Here is a 21,659-nt window from a genome sequence, read left to right as displayed (position 1 = left end):
GTGTAAGCATCTGGGAACTTTGCTTCTATCCCTCAGCATACAATAAACCTTGCATGTACCTAATCCATATTGAAATCGACGACAGCCCGTCCAGCAATCTCCCCACGCCTCAGCTTCTGCACAACCTCATTGAACTTGCTCAACGGATACACTGTGTAGATTGGCTTCAGCAATCCCCGCCTAGCGAAATCAAGCGTCTTGTCCACATCCGCCATGCTGCTCACCAGTGTACCCTGGACACACTGTTTCTTAAAGGCCATTTGGTTAGGGTCCACATCGATGTGCAGAGTCCCAGCCGGCGGCAGTCCAATGCACATTACCTTTCCACCGACACGGCCACCTAAGTATGATATCGAGTCTGGATAGGTCTGAACAGCAGTGACGAAGACACCATGGGCGCCGATGCCGTCGCACAGTCGTACTACCTCCTCGCTCACATTGTCTACTTTCTTAAAGTCGATAAAGTGTTCCGCGCCCCCGATTTCCATGCACAGCTTTTGCTTGTCGTCGCCCGTGTCGATGGCTATGGCGCGTAGACCCATGGCTTTGGCGAGCTGCACGCCTTGTAGGCCAACACCACCGCCTGCGCCAGGGAAGACGGCCCAGTCTCCAGGTCGGAGCTGTGACTCCTTGATTGACGTGTAGATTGTCGAGGCAGAACACATGATCGGTCCCGCTATGTAGTCGTTTACGCCATCCGGGATGAGGGTTGTGTAGCGTTCGGGTGAGACAACATACTGCTTGTATGAGCCGTCGATCATCAGCCCGGTCAGGACTGCTTTTGCGCAGTAGCATTCGTTCCCGTTGCGGCAAAGCTCACATGAGCCGCAAGTATCTTGGATTGGCTGGTAGAGTCAGTTTTCATCTCTCTCTCGGATGCTCTCGCTCTCGCTTCCATTTCACGCAAAAGCACATGGATAGCGGATTCGCTCACCTTGTATCCAGCTCGCATTCCCGGCTTCAGGTTCTTGACGTGATCCCCAACTTTGACGATAACACCGCTACCTTCGTGTCCAGCGCACTTTGTACCAAGGTCTGACATTTTCGGCACTGCCCAGTCGTTGAGCATAAAGTGGAGATCGCTGTGGCAGATGCCGGTCGCATTGAGCTTAATGAGTACGTCCGTTGGACCTGTCACTGCTGTCAGGGCTTCTCAAGCGTACAGTGTAGTCTTCCAATATGTACCGCATTCCGGCACCGGAACATCCTGAACCTCGACACGGAAGTCTGGACCTTCGTTGACTACGACACCAGCTTTACATGTTTTCGGAATATCAAAAGTTTGGACTTTGTCTTCTGCCATGTTGTCAAACAGAGGTATGAACCGATTGATTTGACGGGTTTGTAAGGTTGCGGTTGAAATTAATAGAAGAGGTAGGTAGGATGGTAGAGTCTAATAACCGGATGAACAACAATAGATGAACCCCTCAGCTTCATCTTACCCCTCAACCTGAGAAACCCACAACGACTGTTTGCGCAGTAAAGTTCTCCAATGACGAAGTAGAGCTGCATCCATCGTGACGTACAAGCCAATGGCACGACAGGATGACAGCCTCGGTCTTGGAAATATATCCACAAATTATCCAATGAAAGATCGATCGTCACGAATGCGACTCAGGAGTCTCGAATCATTGCTTTTTCCTTACACAGGTAAAAGCGGGAGATTTCCGCTGCGAGGGGCTGACGAAGGGATAAAGTAAGCGGTTGTTGCAGCCGTCAAGGCTCTCGGCTTTCCCCATATGAGGCGCGGGCGCTGCGGGGTGATGCACGTGGGGTTCCCGGGACAAATACCATCAGGTGGCGTGAGACAGCCATCTTCATACACGGAGAAAAATAAGACAATGATAGCGATCAAGACAACTAAAAGTCTGTCGTGCATACCATAATGTGTAGCCTTGGAATAGGTTGCCGCTAGGCAACGAGGAAATATCCCCCGATGTTCCTAGGCTAATGGCGTAAACGTGCATTGTGTCGGTGATTTTCTTACCACGATGAGCACTCCAAGTCGTGCAGAAGACGATCTCACGAGTAGCCGAGCAGATTCGAATACTACAATGTTCTGGTAGTTGTGTTGGGATGAATGGTGATTAATAGATTAGAGTGCCGGATAGTTTTATTTGCTGTCGAGTCTTGGATGATGGCATACCCGGTCGATCAGACGTGCAGGCGCGTCTAGCAGTTTCCATGTATTACGCTATCCAGCATGGTCTGGCTACCCTGGCTACCCTGGCAGCGTTGGCGATGGGCGCTGCTGTGTATGGACGGCTTACTCAAAGTCGGTGTCTGGCCTTGTCCAGCGCATCAATCCGTCAATTTCCGCCAGAGCTTCTCGTTACCTCGGTGCTACCTGTCATCACGTGAAGTCGCGTCGGCCAATCACATGGTGAACATTACAGTGACGATGTGCGGTTCCGAGAGCGGGGTCTAAGCGGCCCACATGTCACTCGCGCACGTCATGCCATTGCGCGTGGCGGCGACAAGAATCGTGGCTTTTGGGCAGAGCGTATGAGTAATAGGGAAAGGATGCACAAGCAGAATACAGTTGGCACGTCGGGTTACCATGGGGTTCTTGGTCAAAGTCGCGGTGATGGGGTGGAGGCTCTCGTGATGCTAGGCAGGATGGAGCTAAGAGATGCGGAGCCACTGGAGGGTTGCCCAGGTGCGGGAGGGGCAAACCAGTGAAGTGCTGGCCAGATTGGTCGTGCTTATGAATGCCCCGCTACTTATATACCCAGATGCTGTCCCCGTAGCGGCTTCTGCAGTTTGTTTTCTTCAAACATCCTCTCGCACAACACACTACCAATCAATTCATCATGTCTCAAGGCGAGTGTCCCGTCAAGAAGACGCCCAACGTCGCCGGTGCTGGTACCAGAAACACCGACTGGTGGCCAAACGAGCTCCGCGTCAACATCCTGCGCCAACACGACCCCAGACAGAACCCTCTCGGCCCCGACTTCAACTATGCCGAGGAGTTCAAGAAGCTCGACTACGATGCATTGAAGAAGGACATCAACGCCCTGATGACCGACTCGCAGGACTGGTGGCCTGCCGACTTTGGCCACTACGGTGGTCTTTTGTACGTCCCAGATGCGATGCGCGCTTGACAAGCCAAACTAACACTCGCCGTAGCATCCGTATGGCATGGCACTCTGCCGGTACCTACCGTGTTACCGACGGCCGTGGTGGCGGTGGTGATGGCCAGCAGCGCTTTGCTCCCCTCAACGCATGGCCCGACAACGTCTCCCTCGACAAGGCTCGCCGCCTCCTCTGGCCCATTAAGCAAAAGTACGGAAACAAGATCTCGTGGGCCGACTTGATGCTCCTCACCGGCAACGTCGCCCTCGAGTCCATGGGCTGCCCGACCTTTGGTTTCGCTGGTGGTCGCTCAGACACTTTCCAGTCAGACGAGTCCGTCTACTGGGGTGGCGAGACTGAGTGGCTCGGCAGCGACGTCCGCTACGCCGACGGTGCCAAGGGTGTCAAGGGCGAGGGCATCATGGACGGTGACCAGCACAAGGTTAACAAGGACGAGACCCACACATCGCGAGAGCTCGAGCAGCCCTTGGCAGCCGCACACATGGGTCTTATCTATGTAAACCCAGAAGGTAGGCACAATCGGTCACATGTCTGGATTCTGTCAATCTAACATTTCTAGGTCCCGAGGGTGTCCCTGACCCCGTCGCCGCCGCTCACGACATCCGCACAACCTTTGGCCGTATGGCAATGAACGACGAAGAGACCGCTGCTCTCATCATTGGTGGTCACTCTTTCGGAAAGACCCACGGCGCTGCTCCTTCAGAGAACACTGGCCCAGACCCCAACTCTGAGGACCTCGCAACACAAGGATTTGGCTGGATGAACAAGCACGGCCGCGGCAACGGACCCGACACCATCACCAGTGGTCTCGAGGTTACCTGGACTGGCACACCCACCAAGTGGAGCAACAAGTACCTTGAGTACCTCTACAAGTACGAGTGGGAGCTCGAGAAGAGCCCTGCTGGTGCGAACCAGTGGGTCGCCAAGACCGAGGATAGGATCATTCCCGACGCCTACGATCAAAACAAGAAGCACAAGCCAAGGATGCTTACCACCGACTTGTCGATGCGCATGGATCCCGCCTACGAGAAGATTACTCGTCGTTGGTTGGACCACCCAGAGGAGCTTCACGATGCCTTCATTCGCGCATGGTTCAAGCTTCTCCACCGTGACATGGGCCCCCGCTCTAGGTGGCTGGGTCCTGAGGTTCCCAAGGAGGTCCTCCTCTGGGAGGACCCCGTTCCTCAGCCTGAGGGCGAGATCATTGGCGATGCTGAGATCTCCACCCTGAAGAAGCAGATCCTTGACGCTGGTATCGAGCCTGCTAAGCTCATCCGCACTGCTTGGGCTTCAGCAGCTTCTTTCCGTGGCAGCGACAAGCGTGGAGGCGCCAACGGTGCCCGTATCCGCCTCGCCCCCCAGAAGGACTGGGAGGTCAACAACCCCAAGGAGCTTGCTGAGGTCCTCAAGGCTCTTGAGGGCATTCAGTCCAAGTTCAACAGTGGCAGCAAGAAGGTTTCTCTCGCTGACTTGATTGTCTTGGCCGGTACCGCTGCCGTTGAGAAGGCAGCTGGTGTATCCGTTCCTTTTACACCCGGCCGCACCGATGCCTCGCAGGAGCAGACCGATGTCAAGTCTTTCGAGCACCTTGAGCCTGTCACCGACGGTTTCCGTAACTTCGGCAAGGGCACCGAGCGTGTCCGCACCGAGCAACTTGACGTTGACAAGGCTCATCTCCTCCGCCTCACTGCACCCGAGATGGTTGTCCTTACCGGTGGTATGCGTGCGCTGAACGCAAACTGGGACGGTTCATCCCATGGCATCTTCACCAAGCGTCCCGGCCAGCTCACCAACGACTTCTTCGTCAATCTTCTCGACAACAACACCGAGTGGAAGGCAACCGACGCAAGCAAGGAGCTGTACGAGGGCTTCGACCGCAAGTCTGGCCAAAAGAAGTGGACCGCCACCCGCCACGACCTCGTCTTCGGTGCGCACCCCGAACTTCGCTCCATCGCCGAGACCTACGCATCACCCGACAACGCCGAAAAGTTCGTCAAGGAGTTTGTTGCCGGCTGGGAGAAGATTATGAACAATGACCGTTACGATATCAAGAACAAGTCGGTGAGTGCACAATCAAGTGGAGCAAACCGGCCGCGTCTGTAAGCATGCAGCGCCAGCCGTGTTTTGTTTCCCTGTTTCTGCGTGTGCTGTTTTCTGAGTGGGTAGCATGGTATTTACCGTTGTGTTACACTCACTGACAATTGCTTCAATAGACTTGAGTCTTGTCGCTTTTTTACATGAAGAAACCTTTGCTATGAAGATATGAGATACCTAGGTAGTACCACTGTGTAGGAATATGCAGAAGAAATGAGATTATGATACAAGTCAAAAATAGTTGTTTTTGTCCCATTGTGACGATTGTTGAAGTTGTCCGTCACGTTTGTTCATACGGTTGTGATGTCTCGCATCCTTATTGTTGTTTGTTAGACGATATCGTGAAGAGATGGGGAAGACTAGCAACACAAAACTCGCCAAACTATTAGCAATCATACTCTATGATCACAAACTGACATTGAATACAGCACAGAAACACATCTTCTACTTCTTGTAGTAACATTAGGTTGTTGAGGGCTGTAAAAGAGGAGAGTGGATACTACGTAAAACGCCAGCGCGCCGGAGCGCATGCTCGTGTATCGTGAAACCCAGGTCATTAATCTCGTTACGCGTATGCAGTGTAATGCAAGCCTGTCCAATCTCGTCTCGCATCGCTATGCTTGTTTCGTGTCCATGGTATCGTACAGTGTGGTGCAATGCCAACTCAAAGCTCACAACAATCTTGTTTGTTTTGTGTCCCAGTTTGCGCTTGTCTTCTCATCTTGATGCTTTCGCAGCATAATAATAAGTTGCAGCGGTTGTACCAAGAACAAGAGCGGAAGCACTGTGATGCCATGTTAGCACTGACTTTCCTTGGTTTCGCTACTGTATAGTGAAGGACGTGTGGAGGAAGAGTGCCCCAAGGCACATACTCAAGGGTTCTAACAGCAAGGAAATGGTGTTCGCTCACCTGGCTCGTTTCCGATCGCCAAAACAAGCAGCAAACATAGCTCGAAGGAAATGCTGCACAAAGTTATCCTTGCGATAATCTGACTGCTGTGCGAGTACAGGTTTCGCTGCCTCGACAATCTTATCTGTGACGCTGACATCATCTCGGGCGCTTTCTGGCGTTCCTTCTTTGGTCTGCGGGGATTCCTCCAACACTGCTCTGCGCTGCCGAAGCTCAGAGTCCAGATTGGAGACGGGATGGCTCTCCGAAGTGGTAGTTTTCGGCTCAGACGTGACTGGTTTTGTGGCAGATTTTGCGACATTGACCGGCGTAGAGATGGCATCAATCAGAGCGCTGTGGGCCAATGACATGTCTCTGGCGCCATCATGCTTAGCAATACTTTCTGCTTCGCTAGACTCCTGGGTATGGTTGCTTGGCTCATCGATGTTGTTATTGTTGTCGAACGCATGTCCGAGTTGCTTGCTGTCATCTGCGAAAGGGGTTGCGTACGGGTCTCGCACAAACCTGGCCGGCGGACTTGATCTGCGGGTGGTGTTGTGACTGATGTACACGGGTGATGGCATACTATCCAGATCATGATGGTCCCCTTCATCCTCATCACTGTTCTCGTCCTCGGGCACAGATGCCAACGAAGCATATGATTTGACGGGCATAAGATCAATGGAAGAGCAGGCTTGAGACAGGACAGAGGGTTGCGGAGAATGGGGGCGATCATGCATCGATTCATCCTCAGGAAGATGCATTCCGATTGTCGCTACACGCGCCAGGATAGATTCTCGATTTGTCGGAAATCGTTCCAAGGATGGGTCGTTCAGATCCTGGTCCTCTGCATCTGATGGCGGTAACCTGTGAGGAAGATTGCTCCCCGTTCGTCCTCGGAAGAAGTCATGTCGACCGACAGAGCCGAACAGCGCTCGCGCATTGTCAGTTTCATAGCCAAAGGTAGACTGCTTCTCTAAAGAGAAAGGAGCATCGTCCTGTGAGAAGTCTGAGCCAGTACTACTAACGATGGCTGATTCTCGTTCGTGTGGAAGAAGAGGTGTGTCACCATCCTCGGCGTCGCGGTTGTCCTCGTCCTCGTCATCACCATATGGTCCATAGTGCTGGGGTTCCCGGTTCTCAGAATACTCACTCTTAGTGAGAGTCTCGCTCCCCTTGTAATCCGAGAAGCCACTTTCGTGTGATAGCAATGGGTATCTGTCCAGCTCATCCCTCTCCTCGTCAGATTCGGTATCCGCCCCGTCGTCCTCGGTGAAGCCGGTCTCGTGAGGAAGAAGAGGGGCGCCACCGAACTCATCAGTATCGTCCTCGTCATCATGGCCTTCGCCAGAAACTTCTGGTCCGTCTCCCAATTCATTTGCGCTATCTCGGAGTCCAGTCTCGTGGCTAAGCAACGGCGCTAGATTTAGCTCGTCGCTTTCATCACGTTCAGAGGGTGTATCCATTGCATCACCGGAGCTAGTCTGGTCTGTTGATGATTGTGTTGATTCATCGTCAATGGTAATCTTTGGAGGTGCCTGTGGTCCGTCGTCCGCTTGGAAAGATTCATGACGAAACAATGGAGCAGCTTGGTCGTTGCCACCATCTCCCGATTCCGTAGGGGAATCTGGTGTGACGGTGAGGATGTCTGGTTGTGTGTCCGAAGCCCTCATATCATGTGCAACCTTTTGGGCAGTCGTGGCATCCTCGCCAAAGTCATCTCCATATGCGGGCCGATCATCTGTCTTGTCGACTACTAGGAGCGGGATTTCGGGCGATTTGGGAGGTTCCGTCTTGACCGGCGAGTCCACTTTGGTTTCTTCAACATCGGGTTCTGCGTCGGCCGAGCGCTTATTAGCATCTACAGGAAGGTCGACGTGATGCATGTTGCCGTAGACTGGCTGCTCCTGGTCTTCAACCTTGTCGACTACCGTGAAGGGTACTGGAACGCTGGGCAGCTGATCACCCATTGTGCTGTCTTTTCGAACATCTCGTGTCTTTGACTGGCTCCTGGAGGAGGCCTTTAGCGATGGCGTTTCGGAGGGAGCTTCCTGTACTGTGGTAGCTTCGGATTCCGAGTTTGAGGAGTTGGTCTCGCGGGCAGGTGTGACGTGGATGACATTGTTGCGAAAACCATCGTCGGTGGCAGCTGCGTCAGGTTATTAGGAACGCCTTTCTACACGCATATGAGCTAACGTACCAGTCTCTTTTGACTCGTCCAGCACCCAATGGTCCTCTCCAACGCGGATTTTGTACTGGTAGCTGCCTTGGGCAACGTCATTAAACTCTTTGAAAAAGATGAGGTTGCCTGAGGCGGTTGTGTCTTGCTTGACGTCCATCTCAACCGGCGTCCAGTCGTTTAGGGAAGTAGTGACAAAGACGGGCGGCTGCACGCCCGTCTGCGAGAAGGTGATGGTGGCATGGCCGGCCATGGTGCTGTGGGCGGCAAGGTTCCGCAGTGCTAGAGGCCTAGAGGGTGGAGGTATAAGAGTGGGGTATACAGGATCGCTCGCGTGCCTGGTAAGCCGGGACGGTTGCTGGGTAGGGACTACTGGAGGAGGAATATCGTCAGTTGTTGAGGATGGCGGTGTGCTAGCAGGCCACAGAGCCCGTAAACGCTGGCGAGGAGGGTGCTCGTTCATACAATCGGGGTTGGAGAGCAATAGGGTGTTGTACAGAGAGAGGGGTTGTGGGTGGTGGGTGGTGGGTGCCAGTCGAGGATGGCAGCTTACCGCGCAGTGGGGTGATGCAAAGGCCGTCGGTCGCTTCCTACGAAAAGAAATGTGCTTGCCTCAGAGGCACAGAATTGTCACGGCGATCCGGGGCAGTCAGAGAAGCGTCGAGGCAGCTTCAAGGCAGGAGCGGCTCGATTGTCGGGTTGCGGCTTCCCTGTTCCGTTGGGCAAGATGCGCGCGGGCTTGGGAGCTTGTGAATGTTGGGACCAGCGCCGGTCGTGGTTGCAGTTACGGCACATCCTTCTGCGCTGCCTCTAAAGTGCGTCACCCATTTCTGCGCCCTTCTGGCAGACCCTGCGTCCTTCCGAGTCTCCATCCTTTTGGCGGGGGGTTTGCTATGCTGGGAGAGTGACGTGAATGCAACGTCCAGCATTATTCGCGCTATGTCCACACGCTGGCCCATTGCAACGGCCTCATTAGCCACCCGTAACCCAAGTCAGCTCTCTCCGCGGCGATCTTCCACCGCATGGTCCGACCTCAGGCACTATGCAAGTAATCTTCACGCATCTTCTCCCATCCACACCCAGCGCCATCATCCGCTAGCTAACGTGTGCTTGTGTAGCCATCGCGAACGTCAGTGGCGACTGCATATCGCACAAGGTGGCGGTGTGGGAATCCAGTCATCTTCACGTGCGCAATCAGATCATGCCTCAAGGTACCCGAATGGCAGCGCTGCTCCAGGAGCTACATCGTACCAACGTCTTTATGGACGTTGCTGTCATTGCGACCATGGTATACCGTTCTGTTTTGTCTTCGGCCTGTTCCATGCCGAGCAAACGGTTATGTGCAGTGACTAGCCCTCTCTTGGACCACGTGCTTCGACTTCACCTGTCAAGTTTCCATCGCAAACACAAAGCGGACGATCGGCAACGGATGCACTATGATGCAAATCCATAACTACCCAACTCCGGGCCGTGGCACGCGTCCTCATATGCCCAGAGTTGTCTGCCCAACCATCCCCTGAGACATCCCAGAACACGTTTATGCCATCATTGTGATGCTTCACCAGCCACACTGGGATAGCCCCTTCGGCTTTCGCACCACACAACCAATCGCATCCATCTCACAAACACTCGAACCATTCGTTCAGCCTGCAGAGCTCGGAACCCGAGGCCATGTCTTTCAATATACCTCCGATACCCAATGTCCTGGGATAGTGTGTCTAAACAAGGTTTCGAGATGTGCGCTGCGACAGGGCGCGCCGCACCATTACCACGCGACAACCCACAATGCCGATGCCGAGAAGAGGCATGCACAGGCCGCGTGTCTCGTTGTGCACCGTTTGATATGCTTCTGGAAGGGTAATCTCAGTTTCAAGCAGCGCCGCGTCAATCATGCCGCGCACGAGTCTTGCAACGTCCGATCGCGCTGCTGCACTTTCGGTGTCGTAACTCATCCACGCTGTATTAGATGTGTGTAGATCCCATCTGGCACACTCTAGTCTGACGATCATCCTTCGCTTTCATTTTTCTCCTCTCCTCCAGTCGGGCGTTTTGGAATCTTTGCGCCATTGTAGGATTAACTCTCACAGCCTCATGTCAAACCTCCGAACATCGTATAGCTCAGCCACCTACCGAACTCGCAATGGGACACATCGTATACGTCGCGAACGGACATGACCAAGGGCCTGTAATAGGCCGAGTCAGCATGGCCATGTACACAATGGCTGTGGCAATTGTCGCTCTTCGGTAAGGACCCAACTTCGTGGTGACCAAGGTCCGCGTTGCTGATAACTTGCAGATGCTTTACTCGCGGTTACATAGTCAAGAAGTTTGGCTTGGACGACCTCTTTATCGCCATCGCCGTCACACTGGGAGCTGCACAGACAGTTACCATCCTATTACAGATCGAACATGGACAGGGACGACATGCGTCGGAGCTTCATGTTGAGCAGTTCGATAAGATGCTAATGGTACTGTCCATCCACATCGAGGCATCCCACTGCGTACTGACGGCCAACTAGTACCAATGGATCAATATGCTGATCTACTTTGTGGCAAACTGGTATGCCGCACCATCGCACTTGTCACACAATAGCAGGGCTAACGTAATTGCAGGGCTGTCAAGATGAGCATTCTCGCTCTGTACTACCGGATCGGTTATGGCAAACAGGGCTTGCCATGGATCGTACAGTCGCCAGCTGTATGGACGGTAGCTGCCTTCATGACCGCATTCAGTTTCTCCGTCTTTCTCGTAAGCACTGCCCTTGCTTGTATGGTGATCATGGCTGACATGTTGTAAAGACTCAACTTTTCATCTGCACACCAGTATCACGTGTCTGGGACATTGAAGCTCAGCCTGACGGATGCATCAATACTGCCATGTTCATGATTATCTCGGGTGCCATCAATGTCGCTACAGACATTGTCTTGTTGGTCTTTCCATTGCCGCTGATCTGGGTGATCAAATTCAACAAGAGACAAAGAAGTAAGTCAACGCGCAGGTAGAATTATCAAATGCATAATGCTGATGATTGTTCCAGCGGCTCTAGCAGTCATCCTTTCCATCGGCGTCATTCCGGTCGTAGCCAGCACCATGCGTCTGTGCGAAATTGTCATGTCCGACAGTCCCATCAGACCAGGAAGTACTTGGCAAGAAGTCGATTTCAGTTGGTGCGTTCGCTTCCAATGTTTTCCCCTTCGCAGTGAGTGAGCCAACTAACATGCCGATCGCAGGGGCTGGTCCTGGGTTCCAGTGTGGTCTCAAATCGAAGTCGATATTGGCATACTCGCCGCGTCTCTCCCCTCCCTCTCACCGTTACTCAAGCAAGTGTTCAACTGCCCCCACCGAACCGCCACACTCTCGGAAGTACCCACCATACCAGGATACCGCGGGAGTTGGGGAGAGAAAAACTTGGTCAGCATCGACGATGACGATCTCGAGAAGGGAACAGATGGCGCTTTTGAATTTGATGACAAGAAGAGGTTGACGGTTACAGAGGTAGAGATGGGAAAGGCCATGGATATGGGAAATAGTTATTTTGATGATAGCACGTCGGACGCGGGGGAGAGGCATTCAGTCTACCCGGAATCGATGGGCAGGCCTAGTATTGGGGTAGCGAGAACAGCGGATGTGCATGTTTTGTCTAGAACAGGTGCGCCGAGAATAGTAGAGTATAAGAAATTATGACATTATATCAAGAATCGTATCTCGTGCTGGGCACACCTAACAAGGGTGACAAGGTATCCATTATCGCGTCGGTATCGTTACTCAGGATTAGTATACTCATGCAATATTATACAAGGTGTTAATACAAGCGCGTTCGCGCCCAGAATTTGGCAATGCCTCACCAACGCCCAAAGCCATCGAACGCGGAGCTGAACTGGGTACTTAGCTGACTTGTGACTGCACAGTCACTTGCCTCGGCCTTCTCCATCGCCTGGGGCAGCCATTCTCTAATCTTCTCCTCCCTATTGTGGTGACTCGGATGCGTACTCAGTATCTGCGGCGGGCCCGCCCCGCCCGCCTTCTCCATGCGCGTCCAAAACTGCATCGCGGCTTCTGGCCGATAGCAACCTTGCGCCATCATCAGGAGGCCAATATAGTCTGCTTCGGCTTCGTGTTTGCGCGATGCAGGCATGGAGAGGAAGAGATCGAGGAGCATTTTGCCCGAGTAGAAGGACACATCGAACATGGATAGGGCGAGAGCGCCAAGGAGGATCAAGGGGGCTTGAGACATGCGCTCACTGTCTCTCCGTTAGCACATCTTCCAGACTATCAAGGGACCGCAAGGGGGAACACCAACGCAGTATGATGTGCAACCACGTGCGCAATCTCATGGCCCAAGACCGCCGCAATCCCATCCTCGTCCCCGCACAACGGCAATATTCCCGTGAACACAAAGACCTTGCCCCCAGGCGCAACAAAAGCGTTTTGCTCCGGAGACTCGATGACCGTGACTTCCCAGTTCAGGTCTCTGAGCCCTTCACCCTCTGCATACGGCAACAGCCGCTCCAGAACCCTCTTCACCTGCCGTACTCTCGCATCGCTGGCCGGTAATATCCTGCCTTTGTATTCTTCGCGGACTTGTTCGACCGTCTGCTTTCCGAGCGCTTCTTCAATGCCAGGTGAGATGATGTTGAAACGACGGCGACCCGATACGGGCACCTGCTCGAGGTTGTACAGATAGACGCCGCCGGTGCCTGCGCTGATTAGGCCGACGTCGCGGTAGAACGTCGGGCGTTGGGCCCAGCGATAGAGGAGGCCAGATAGACCGCCAGACTGGGCGCTGAAGCGTTTGTATTGGGGGCCGTTGCCTCGACCGAAGGGGAGTTGTTGGTAGGCGCGTCTTTGCGGGTGGGTGCGGAAGGGTTGGTATGTATGCTGAGGTGCACGAGGCGGCGTGCAGAATGCGTTGAGTCGCGGTCGTACTCGATGCATTGTGAAGGCGCTCCAGAGCCGTGATACTGTCTGAGTGAGATTCGGCTGGGGATATCTACCTAAATGAGGAATGACGTGTAGCAAAGTCCGCGGGAATGCCAAGATTTGGCTTGGAGCCCTCTTCTCCTCAACGTCAGCTGCGAGTCATCTTCCTCAAGCATCATTATTGTTATTCATCTTCGTAATTGATGGCTGCTTCCCCTCATACCTGACGTAGTCCAGCAACATTTTTGTTATTCATCTTCGTAATTGATGGCTGCTTCCCCTCATACCTGACGTAGTTCAGCAACATTTCAGCAGCGAGGCTTGCTCTCCTACTTCGTTCTCAGTCGCACGGCAGGGTGCCTACGGAAGCAGCTGTAACCAGAACACGTCATTACGCGCCCTGTCAACACCCTCGCTCTCTGAGGATTCTTTCTGACCTCAATTCACCCGAGGTATGGTTTTCTTGAATTCGTCCACAAGCATGTCTCGTAGCAGATTCGTCATATTGTAAATTCATAACTGCCACAAAGGAGTAGAATACTTCCTGTGTTCAACCTGAAAGTGTCTAGGACCATATATTTGTCTAGAGCTGCTCCAAATACCACGGTTAATGCTTTCGATTTAGTATCAGGCACATACTTCTTGTTAGCCACCACCGCACCAAGTCTCTTTTCCTTGAGCTTCCACCCATCTGCTGTAACAACTAATCGGTCCACCACCGTACACCCGCTCCAGAGTCCTGGTAATCCTTCCGTGTCTTCCTTGTACTGTAACACGTTGTACTTGATTCCCTCGGTGTCGTCTGGCCATGCGTAGCGCCAGAGGTAGTTATAGTAGCGCACTGTGACGCCACCGGTTTCCTTGTCTCGGTCCACAATATGGTTGGAAGCGTGCCGATGAACACCGGGTACGAAAGGTGTGTATACGTTTTTGAAAAACTCCATCATGTCCGCATGTCCTTCAATTGTGCCATGCACGTGCCAAACTTTCGCATCTGGAGTAAAGCCTTGTACAAGCTTTGATGTGTCCCATTCCTCAAGGAGAGAGTTTTGTTGATTGGTAAAATCGATAGCGGAGCTCCGTTCATCGGCTGAAACGTTCATGGACGTGTTGGGAGCTATTAAGGGCAGGGCTTGGGTAGACATGGTACCGATTGAGATTGTGACGGTGTGATATGGAGATTGAACGTAGGCAAGTGTGTTGCTGGCCCAAACTGTTTGTGTAGGCAGAGTTCATCCCTTCTTATAGGCTGCGGTCGGCGAACATCCTAGGCTTAGTTGTTCCACACCACCCGTAGGAAATCAGGGCTGCTACCGAGAATCTCACTAAGCTTTGCTGCATCCATGGATGTCTTTGGTTTCTACAAGCTCTTCACAGAGGTTAGCAATTACTCATTATGCTGTCTACACTGACGTACCACTAGCAGATATTGTATACCTTATCACAGCTGATGAGTGATCAGCAAAGAATAGGTAAGGGTCAGTTTAGTGATGGTCATGAATGAATTGATCCGCAACGTCCGCTAGACCTCAGTATTTTGCAGCGCAAGCTGCACGCACCAATAAAAACACGAATGAGAACACGAGTAGGACAAGCCCTCATCTGCTTGTGATCACGATAGCTCAAGGGATTAGTGATGGTCCACGAAAGTGTAGCGTCGCTTTTCTGTCTCTGGGAGGCCTAATGTATCTCGATACCTAATCATTGGATTGAGCTTTGGGGAGATTAGTGATGGTCAGATAGGACATATGATATCTGATTGATTCAGCTGGCCAATAGCAGCTTATGCGAGCCAGGGGCTGTAATGCGAGTCAGAGGCAGAAGAGAGAGTATTCCATAGCCTAAAGTGTAGGATCATGCAAGAGAGGAAGTGGAATACTGCTTTTCTAGCCTGTTCTCTTCCTATCAGACATAACTCCTCATCCTCCTTCCCTATTGTATTATCTAGGTATGCTTGTAGCTAGCATAAAGTCTAAAGAACAGGTATATAATCACTTAGGGGTAGCCGTACAGAGAGGAAGGAGAAGAAGATAGGACAAGAGGGGTATATAGATTCCTAATCAACCTTGACGCAATACCTAGGTACCTCTACCCCAACCAGAAGAATCCTCTTAGTACTTGAGTACCCCTGAGTACCTCTTGATCTTGCGGGTGGCAATCATATGCCCATCGTGTATACGACCATCACTAAACACGGCCTAAGATACTGCCAGAATCTCAGTCGATCCGCGAGAGTCCGGAGGTCATGTTAGAATTTTCAAGATCATTTTTCAGGACCTGAGAGAGCAAGGTTGTGTCCAGAAGTCCCAGACTCCCGAGGTCCTGCGATTGTTGAATGTCGTTTCGCTGGTGGTTCCAACAAGACAATGCAGGTGCTAGTGATTAACTGTGTTTCCACGAGAGTGTAGCGTCGCTCTTTGGTCCCCTGGAAGGCTTACCGTATCGCGATAATAAAAGGGTTTAGTGATTAAATGTGATATGTGGAGACCAACCTTGTAATGGCGTATGACGTTCATCGAGCTAACCAAGATAGGACGGGACCCATATGTACCCCAGTCTGGGTTATGCTGGGCACATGTGACATTAAGCAATCGTACGATCAGGGAGTGCGCTATTCGGGGGATGCAAGTTCACGACTGTGCTAAAGCATCTATGTGGACTCAGCTTGACGGTGGATGATCGCCGTGTTACGTGTCCAGCCATGTGCTCGGATCTGGGTCTCTTGTTGCACGACCCTTCAATCACTTGTTGAACCTCGGAAGTATCATTAACAGCATCTTTGCGGTCATGCGCTCTCTCTGATTTGGAATCGTGGAAGCTTCACGAAGATGATACGCTCTCTTGTAGGCCATATGATTCTTGATCATTAACACGACTTGACTTCATGTTCAGATCCTTTGTAGCACTCGGCCCAATCAACGGTTGTTGTTTTGTGTCGACGCTGCCTTTGTCAGCATTGTGGAATCGGCTGGGGTGGACTGCGTGTCGTTTCGTCTAGAATTGGTTTCTCGGTTATCCTAATTTCAACGCGCCCACTTGTCTTACTTTAAGCATACTAAAGTGGGAGAGCGTGTCGCAAATCAATGTTCTCAATGATAATCCAATGTTGCCCTTCAATTTTTTCTACGCTAGTTCACTTTGGGTAACCGTCTATCTACTTTGGGAAATCGGCACGGGACGATGCCGAAAACCACAGTACAGCAGTAAACCAGACGAACCCAGCGAATTAACACTAAAGCTATACGTCAAATTGTTCTCTAAAGCACAACCTAACAATTATTGCTATACAATCAGCCTCTACTAGGAGACCTAAAGGTAACTCTACACACGAGTGGCAGGGCGTGTCGCATTCGATGTACTCGCTCGGCCGGTCGGCAATAACCTCCGCGGCCATATTCCGCCACCGGTTCCTTTCAATTACCTCATAATTCCCGGGAAAAATGACCTTGCAAACGTCGGGAAACTCGCGAGCTCGCACAGGTTGTGACTCAGCAAATTATGGATCTGGGGAAGCGAAGATCCGGGGTCGTTGTTTCTTGCCCTTGAACACCATCTTCGCCTTACGACAAGATGGCAGCTATTGGACCAAATCCACCAATTGAGGAGTTCAATCACTTGGAAGAGGAGGACATCATGCCGACGAAACAAGAAGTATCTTCGAATTTTGATGTGACGAGAGTCGCATCCATTGAACCGCCTCCTAACGGCGGATGGGTCGCCTGGTCGCAAGTGCTAGGTGGGCACATCATCACCTTCTTCACCTGGGGCTTCATCACATCATTTGGCATGTTCCAGGCACACTACACTTCAATTGGCCTCTCGACACCCTCGAACATCTCATGGATCGGCGCACTCACCGTCTTTCTCTTGCTCTCAGTCCCTCTCTGGTCAGGCGCCGCGTCGGATACTGGTCATTTCAAGCTTGTCCTACGCACGGGCGTTGGGCTGTGGCTTGTAGGCATCTTTATGACAAGTCTCTGCAAAGAGTATTGGCAGTTTGTGCTTGCGCAAGGGTTTTGCATTGGGCTCGCAAATGGCTGCATGTTTGTTCCCATGGTCTCGGTTATCTCGACCTACTTCGATGCAACGAAGCGGAGTTTCGCGATCAGTATCACATTATGCGGATCTGGGACAGGTGGTTTGGTAATCCCAATCATGCTAAATAGGCTGATTGATCGAATTGGGTTTGGATGGGCTGTGAGGACGTTAGGCTTTATGGCCCTGGTCATGCTGTTGATTGCGGAGCGGCTATTGAAGAAACGACTCCCGCCGAAGGGTTCGGTGAAAATGCTTGAACCAAGTGAGCTGAAAGACCCCGTATTTGATCTCTTCGTAAGTGCTATGGTTCCAAGGTTGATTTTATCTTGCTAACTTACTAAGATTCTCGGCTCAGTGTTTTGTTTCGCTGGTTTATGGTTCGCTTTCTTCTACGTAAGTAATACTCATGTTCACCTCCAGTCACCCAACTGATATTTTCAGATCAATGCTTTCGCTAGAAAAACACTGAGCATGACAATAGAAGAATCAATACCGCTCCTCTTAGTGCTGAACGGCGTTGGCATACCGGGGCGTCTACTGCCTGCGTACATCGCCGATCATTACTGCCGACCATTGACCATCAGCTTAATCGTTAGCTTTGTCACCGCTCTTCTTCTCTATTGCTGGGCTGCGATCAACTCGACTGCAGGCATGTATGCCTTCGCGGCACTTTACGGCTTGTTTGCTGCGGCCTTGCAAGCTATGTTTCCTGCAACCCTAGCGGATCTAACCTTGGACAACAAGAAGATTGGTACCAGAATGGGCATGGGTTTTGCGTTATCTAGTTTTGGATGTCTCATTGGAGGTCCCGGTGGGGGAGCGTTGGTCGAAGCTGGCAACGGATCTTATTTGTATGGACAAATACTTGCTGGTTCATGCGGTGTATTGGGTTTTACGTGTTTCTTGACTGCAGCACTGATACACAAGAGAAAAGCAAAGCAGCTCGACGATGTGTAGAAGAGTGTTATAACACTTCACCTTCATCAATACATGTAGTAAAACATGGATTCACATACGCTCATATATGATACATCAAACATAGATAAACTGACCTATCTGCTAGAACATACTCGGAACAGGCGATCCTCAAAGCTTGAGTACGTGAGGAACAGCAGACGCAGACGATATTTCAGTCTCAGTAGGCAACACCAGCTCGACCTCGACCTACCAGCGATAACTGGGCTACTAAAAAACATACCTCTGACAGCGAATCGGGCAATGCTGAAGTCTACATGCTGTTGTTGGATTAATTGCGGATAATCTGAACTCAAAGAGTATGCCGCCTCTTGCAAACATCCGGTCAATGACTGTAACATCGAATATTTTCTAATTGTAACCAATTAAGCTAAATGGTCCGAGGTACAAAAGCATTTCTATAAGCCAAGGGCCTCATTGTGCAGAGATAAAGCTTGCATAATGATTCAAGCTACTGAGCTGTACGCAAGGAAGTCAGTATGTCATGACAAATGGCCTTCCACGTGCAACATGCCCAGGTGAAGACCGCCCGTCCGAGCAGCCAACTAATCTGTGCCACTTGCTGGATTTTCATAACCCTTGAAAGTAAATTCCAACACATTTCCATCCAAATCAAGAACATTTGCCGCGTAATATCCCGGAAAATACCATGGCCTTACTCCCGGAGCGCCCCCATATTTCATATCAGGAGTTCCCCCAGCGAGGATTGCTGCAGCTTGAACTTCAGACTCGTTTCTAGCCGCAAACCCCACGTGAGCAGGACCGTTAACAACGCCCGGCTTGAGCCACACGGAAAACCGACGGTCGCGACCAAGTCCGTGAAGACATGGATGCCCATGTGGGGCGTTCTCATTCGTCCAAACGAATGTATCAGTGATCCCCAATGGCCCAAGAACCTTCCTGTAGAACGCGAGAGACGCCTCTACATTGCGAACCGTGATGGTGATGTGATCGAGTAAGGAAGTCGCCATGATGCGCATGTGGGGTTCAACAATCGGAGAGGTAGGAAGATTGGTAGTATCAAAGAGAGTGAAATATAGTGATAGGATCCACGGGTATGCGGCTGAACGATAGACACAATAGGTAGATGAGACCTCGGGAGTGTTTGTTATACTAGGTATGTTCAGCATCTAACCTCACCTTATATAAAGACCGTTGAACGGCATTACTGGTAACAAGGTTCATGACAGCGCGTGACCAGCAATACTACAAAATTAGACCCAAGGAATTTGTGACTCAGTGGTGCGTGGAGCGCGTACCTTGCATGAAGTGACTGATTTCGGGTGTAGCTCTAGCTTTACGAAGCCTTACCACCCGACAATCCTTACGACACCACCGCCTGATTACACAATATCTCCGGTCAAGGCTGCGCTCCTAACGGCTAGATCTCTTGGAAGTAGAAGCTTGTCTGACAACCGATATACTGCAGAGTCGATTCAATTCGCCCAAAGTGGGGTTCCTAACTATATGAGTTAATCCATCCCAACAGCTTGACACCGCGTCACAATGCTTACATCGCCTCTCCTGACATGCAGCTTACATGATGCATGGACGTGGGTGCGGTTGGAAGCTATGAACTTTGATGCTACCTAGGTAGCGAGAAACATCAACCTGGGTATTCCAACCCAATTCGCCATACGTATGGATGTCTCAGCAATGCGGTAAGGTACGAGTTTGCTGAAACACACAACGAACTGGTAATCTTGCATTCATCGTGCCTATGCAGCACACCGATACTCATGACGTCTCTGTGCCACATGGCGATGTTTGTGCGGTGCGCAGAGTGATGCTAGTAGGCGGCATGAAACTATTGTTAGAAAAGAGTAGATTGAACTGAATCGGAACGACGTGTAGGGCGATCAACTAGATGCCACTCGAAAGAAGCCAAAGCGTACTACGCCGGTGAGCAGAATCCAGACCTGCACGATGCAAGTGGCGTGGAATGCACGGTTGATTGGACACTCGGAACTCCGAGCTCGCCAAGTGGCCGCCAGATTCACCGAAACCGGATCCGAGACCGGATCCAATGGGTGCGGGACGTGCCCCGACTGCATACGCCTATATCCCCCGCTTAGTTCTTGAACTTTGCAAGCTTCAAGGGCTCCAAATGCTCTCAACGCATATCACGTGTGTTTTTCTGGACGTAGTTTAGCAGGTTTCAAGGTTACTACTAGTGAACACTTATTACTAATAGTGCCGTGCGATGACCTCTGGATATGTTGAGCTAGGACGCTTCAAACGATTACAACACCTGGGTATACACGCGTTATGAATCCTCCTACGCCCAACTACTCGACCCCTGCTGTACAGCGTCGTCGTAGGCCTTGCTATCGTTGTTAGTTTCTCACACCAGTGACCACACCTTTCGATCGAGAACATATTCTTGTACACGCGCGCGTTGCTCTCCAGCGCTCATGTGGCATCCGACGCACTAGCTCTTATCGGAGGCAACCCCTTATCATCTTCTGGATTGTGACGAGTGACGCAGCTCTACAAAGTCCGCATCCGTATGGATCGGCATTTGAGATGCGGGATCTGCTTGGAGACATTTTCTTATTGTTGGGACACCAATCTTACCTGGCTTGTTCATAGTATTCGACTAACCCTGTCCAGATTCGTCCCTTGTTCGTCACACCAAGCAATGTACAGACAGTCCTGTGGTCAGTGTGCGGCAAAGATCTTGCCATGGGTGTACACGCGCGAAGACGAAGTGTGACCTCTTGCGACCGAAGTGTTCACGTTGTACGCTGCGCGGCACGACTTGCGAATATATTGTACCAACGCGTCTCAAAGCACGAAGAAAACGTCCTTTATCTCAACATCACGAGGGAGCATCAGCTAGCACTCAGGATCTGGTCTATCTAAACACTATTGCAACGGCAGCGCCTTGGTACGCATCACCATCGTCTGGATGTAGAGCCTTTACTGACTGGTATAGCCTTGGTATTGATAACCAACTTGAGGCTTCATGTCTCAATGGTCCCTTTACTACCGACATGTCGCTCGGAGATCATACGACTCTCTGCGACACTTCAGACAATCTTCCATCGCTCAGTATGAGTGACAACGTTTTCTCCGATGCGATGCTAGAGCAAGTTTGTTCCAGCACGAGCGAAGCTCTATTTTCGAATACTGGATACATATCTGACAGCTCCGGTTGGGACTTCAAGCTTGGCCATTCGAATATCAACCATGAAGACTGGTGGCTTTGGAAGCCCGGCTCCACCGTCACGCCACCTCCTTTGGTCAAGCATAGTATGGAGAATATGTTACGCGTGATGAAGACTTGGCCCAAGATGCTGGCGAAAGGCTTCCAAGTACCACCAATGTTTCATTACACGCATACATCGCCTGGCCACATTGGACAACCGATTGCAGAATGCATTGCACTCGCAAAGGCTTGGGCTCATCAAACCGAGGGTGGCAGTGGAACTTTACAGCAAGCAATCAGACAGGCGATGTTTGAC

General features: G+C 51.5%; 6 protein-coding genes across 6 annotated transcripts; 3 read left to right on the top strand and 3 right to left on the bottom strand.

The window, feature by feature from the left end:
* Positions 1-59: 59 nt before the first annotated feature.
* Positions 60-1,303, bottom strand: ACET3X_005274 (uncharacterized protein; the record flags this gene model as incomplete). The annotated part of the gene is made up of 3 exons (XM_069451461.1): positions 60-845; positions 935-1,131; positions 1,186-1,303. 3 exons carry the CDS (start codon positions 1,301-1,303, stop codon positions 60-62), a joined length of 1,101 nt encoding a protein of 366 aa, XP_069307318.1.
* A 1,448-nt stretch (positions 1,304-2,751) lies between these two features.
* ACET3X_005273 (uncharacterized protein) lies at positions 2,752-5,421 on the top strand. Its single transcript, XM_069451459.1, has 4 exons — positions 2,752-3,076; positions 3,130-3,605; positions 3,656-5,157; positions 5,310-5,421. Exons 1-4 carry the CDS (start codon positions 2,814-2,816, stop codon positions 5,313-5,315), a joined length of 2,247 nt encoding a protein of 748 aa, XP_069307317.1. The 5' UTR covers positions 2,752-2,813; the 3' UTR covers positions 5,316-5,421.
* Positions 5,422-5,631: 210 nt separating this feature from the next.
* On the bottom strand, positions 5,632-9,140 carry ACET3X_005272 (uncharacterized protein). The gene is made up of 4 exons (XM_069451458.1): positions 8,812-9,140; positions 8,280-8,627; positions 6,101-8,228; positions 5,632-5,974 (listed from the first exon to the last, which is right to left on the bottom strand). Exons 2-4 carry the CDS (start codon positions 8,509-8,511, stop codon positions 5,908-5,910), a joined length of 2,427 nt encoding a protein of 808 aa, XP_069307316.1. The 5' UTR covers positions 8,512-8,627; positions 8,812-9,140; the 3' UTR covers positions 5,632-5,907.
* A 1,033-nt stretch (positions 9,141-10,173) lies between these two features.
* On the top strand, positions 10,174-11,980 carry ACET3X_005271 (uncharacterized protein). The gene is made up of 7 exons (XM_069451457.1): positions 10,174-10,502; positions 10,555-10,726; positions 10,778-10,818; positions 10,872-11,007; positions 11,058-11,241; positions 11,297-11,426; positions 11,490-11,980. The coding sequence occupies exons 1-7, from the start codon at positions 10,399-10,401 to the stop codon at positions 11,941-11,943; spliced, it is 1,221 nt and encodes a 406-aa protein (XP_069307315.1). The 5' UTR covers positions 10,174-10,398; the 3' UTR covers positions 11,944-11,980.
* Positions 11,981-12,009: 29 nt separating this feature from the next.
* Positions 12,010-13,236, bottom strand: ACET3X_005270 (uncharacterized protein). The gene is made up of 2 exons (XM_069451456.1): positions 12,560-13,236; positions 12,010-12,500 (listed from the first exon to the last, which is right to left on the bottom strand). The coding sequence occupies exons 1-2, from the start codon at positions 13,192-13,194 to the stop codon at positions 12,101-12,103; spliced, it is 1,035 nt and encodes a 344-aa protein (XP_069307314.1). The 5' UTR covers positions 13,195-13,236; the 3' UTR covers positions 12,010-12,100.
* Positions 13,237-16,417: 3,181 nt separating this feature from the next.
* On the top strand, positions 16,418-18,195 carry ACET3X_005269 (uncharacterized protein). The gene is made up of 3 exons (XM_069451455.1): positions 16,418-17,511; positions 17,560-17,610; positions 17,659-18,195. The coding sequence occupies exons 1-3, from the start codon at positions 16,750-16,752 to the stop codon at positions 18,172-18,174; spliced, it is 1,329 nt and encodes a 442-aa protein (XP_069307313.1). The 5' UTR covers positions 16,418-16,749; the 3' UTR covers positions 18,175-18,195.
* The last annotated feature ends 3,464 nt before the right edge of the window (positions 18,196-21,659 follow it).

This window comes from Alternaria dauci, chromosome 4, assembly GCF_042100115.1.
Source record: "Alternaria dauci strain A2016 chromosome 4, whole genome shotgun sequence".
Taxonomy (NCBI): Eukaryota; Fungi; Ascomycota; class Dothideomycetes; order Pleosporales; family Pleosporaceae; genus Alternaria; species Alternaria dauci.
This window is presented reverse-complemented; position numbering and strand designations above follow the sequence as displayed.

Bases quoted from the DNA above. Each gene is read 5' to 3' on its own strand.
- ACET3X_005273 (XM_069451459.1), top strand. From the start codon at position 2,814: ATGTCTCAAGGCGAGTGTCCCGTCAAGAAGACGCCCAACGTCGCCGGT. The intron at 3,077-3,129 runs GTACGTCCCAGA...CACTCGCCGTAG, and splicing joins GGCCACTACGGTGGTCTTTT to CATCCGTATGGCATGGCACT. The intron at 3,606-3,655 runs GTAGGCACAATC...TAACATTTCTAG, and splicing joins TATCTATGTAAACCCAGAAG to GTCCCGAGGGTGTCCCTGAC.
- ACET3X_005272 (XM_069451458.1), bottom strand. From the start codon at position 8,511: ATGGCCGGCCATGCCACCATCACCTTCTCGCAGACGGGCGTGCAGCCG. The intron at 8,229-8,279 runs GTACGTTAGCTC...AACCTGACGCAG, and splicing joins GGACGAGTCAAAAGAGACTG to CTGCCACCGACGATGGTTTT. The intron at 5,975-6,100 runs GTGAGCGAACAC...ATGGCATCACAG, and splicing joins GGCGATCGGAAACGAGCCAG to TGCTTCCGCTCTTGTTCTTG.
- ACET3X_005271 (XM_069451457.1), top strand. From the start codon at position 10,399: ATGGGACACATCGTATACGTCGCGAACGGACATGACCAAGGGCCTGTA. The intron at 11,008-11,057 runs GTAAGCACTGCC...CATGTTGTAAAG, and splicing joins TCAGTTTCTCCGTCTTTCTC to ACTCAACTTTTCATCTGCAC. The intron at 11,242-11,296 runs GTAAGTCAACGC...TGATTGTTCCAG, and splicing joins ATTCAACAAGAGACAAAGAA to CGGCTCTAGCAGTCATCCTT.
- ACET3X_005270 (XM_069451456.1), bottom strand. From the start codon at position 13,194: ATGCATCGAGTACGACCGCGACTCAACGCATTCTGCACGCCGCCTCGT. The intron at 12,501-12,559 runs GTTGGTGTTCCC...ACGGAGAGACAG, and splicing joins GTGGTTGCACATCATACTGC to TGAGCGCATGTCTCAAGCCC.
- ACET3X_005269 (XM_069451455.1), top strand. From the start codon at position 16,750: ATGGCAGCTATTGGACCAAATCCACCAATTGAGGAGTTCAATCACTTG. The intron at 17,512-17,559 runs GTAAGTGCTATG...TAACTTACTAAG, and splicing joins ACCCCGTATTTGATCTCTTC to ATTCTCGGCTCAGTGTTTTG. The intron at 17,611-17,658 runs GTAAGTAATACT...TGATATTTTCAG, and splicing joins TATGGTTCGCTTTCTTCTAC to ATCAATGCTTTCGCTAGAAA.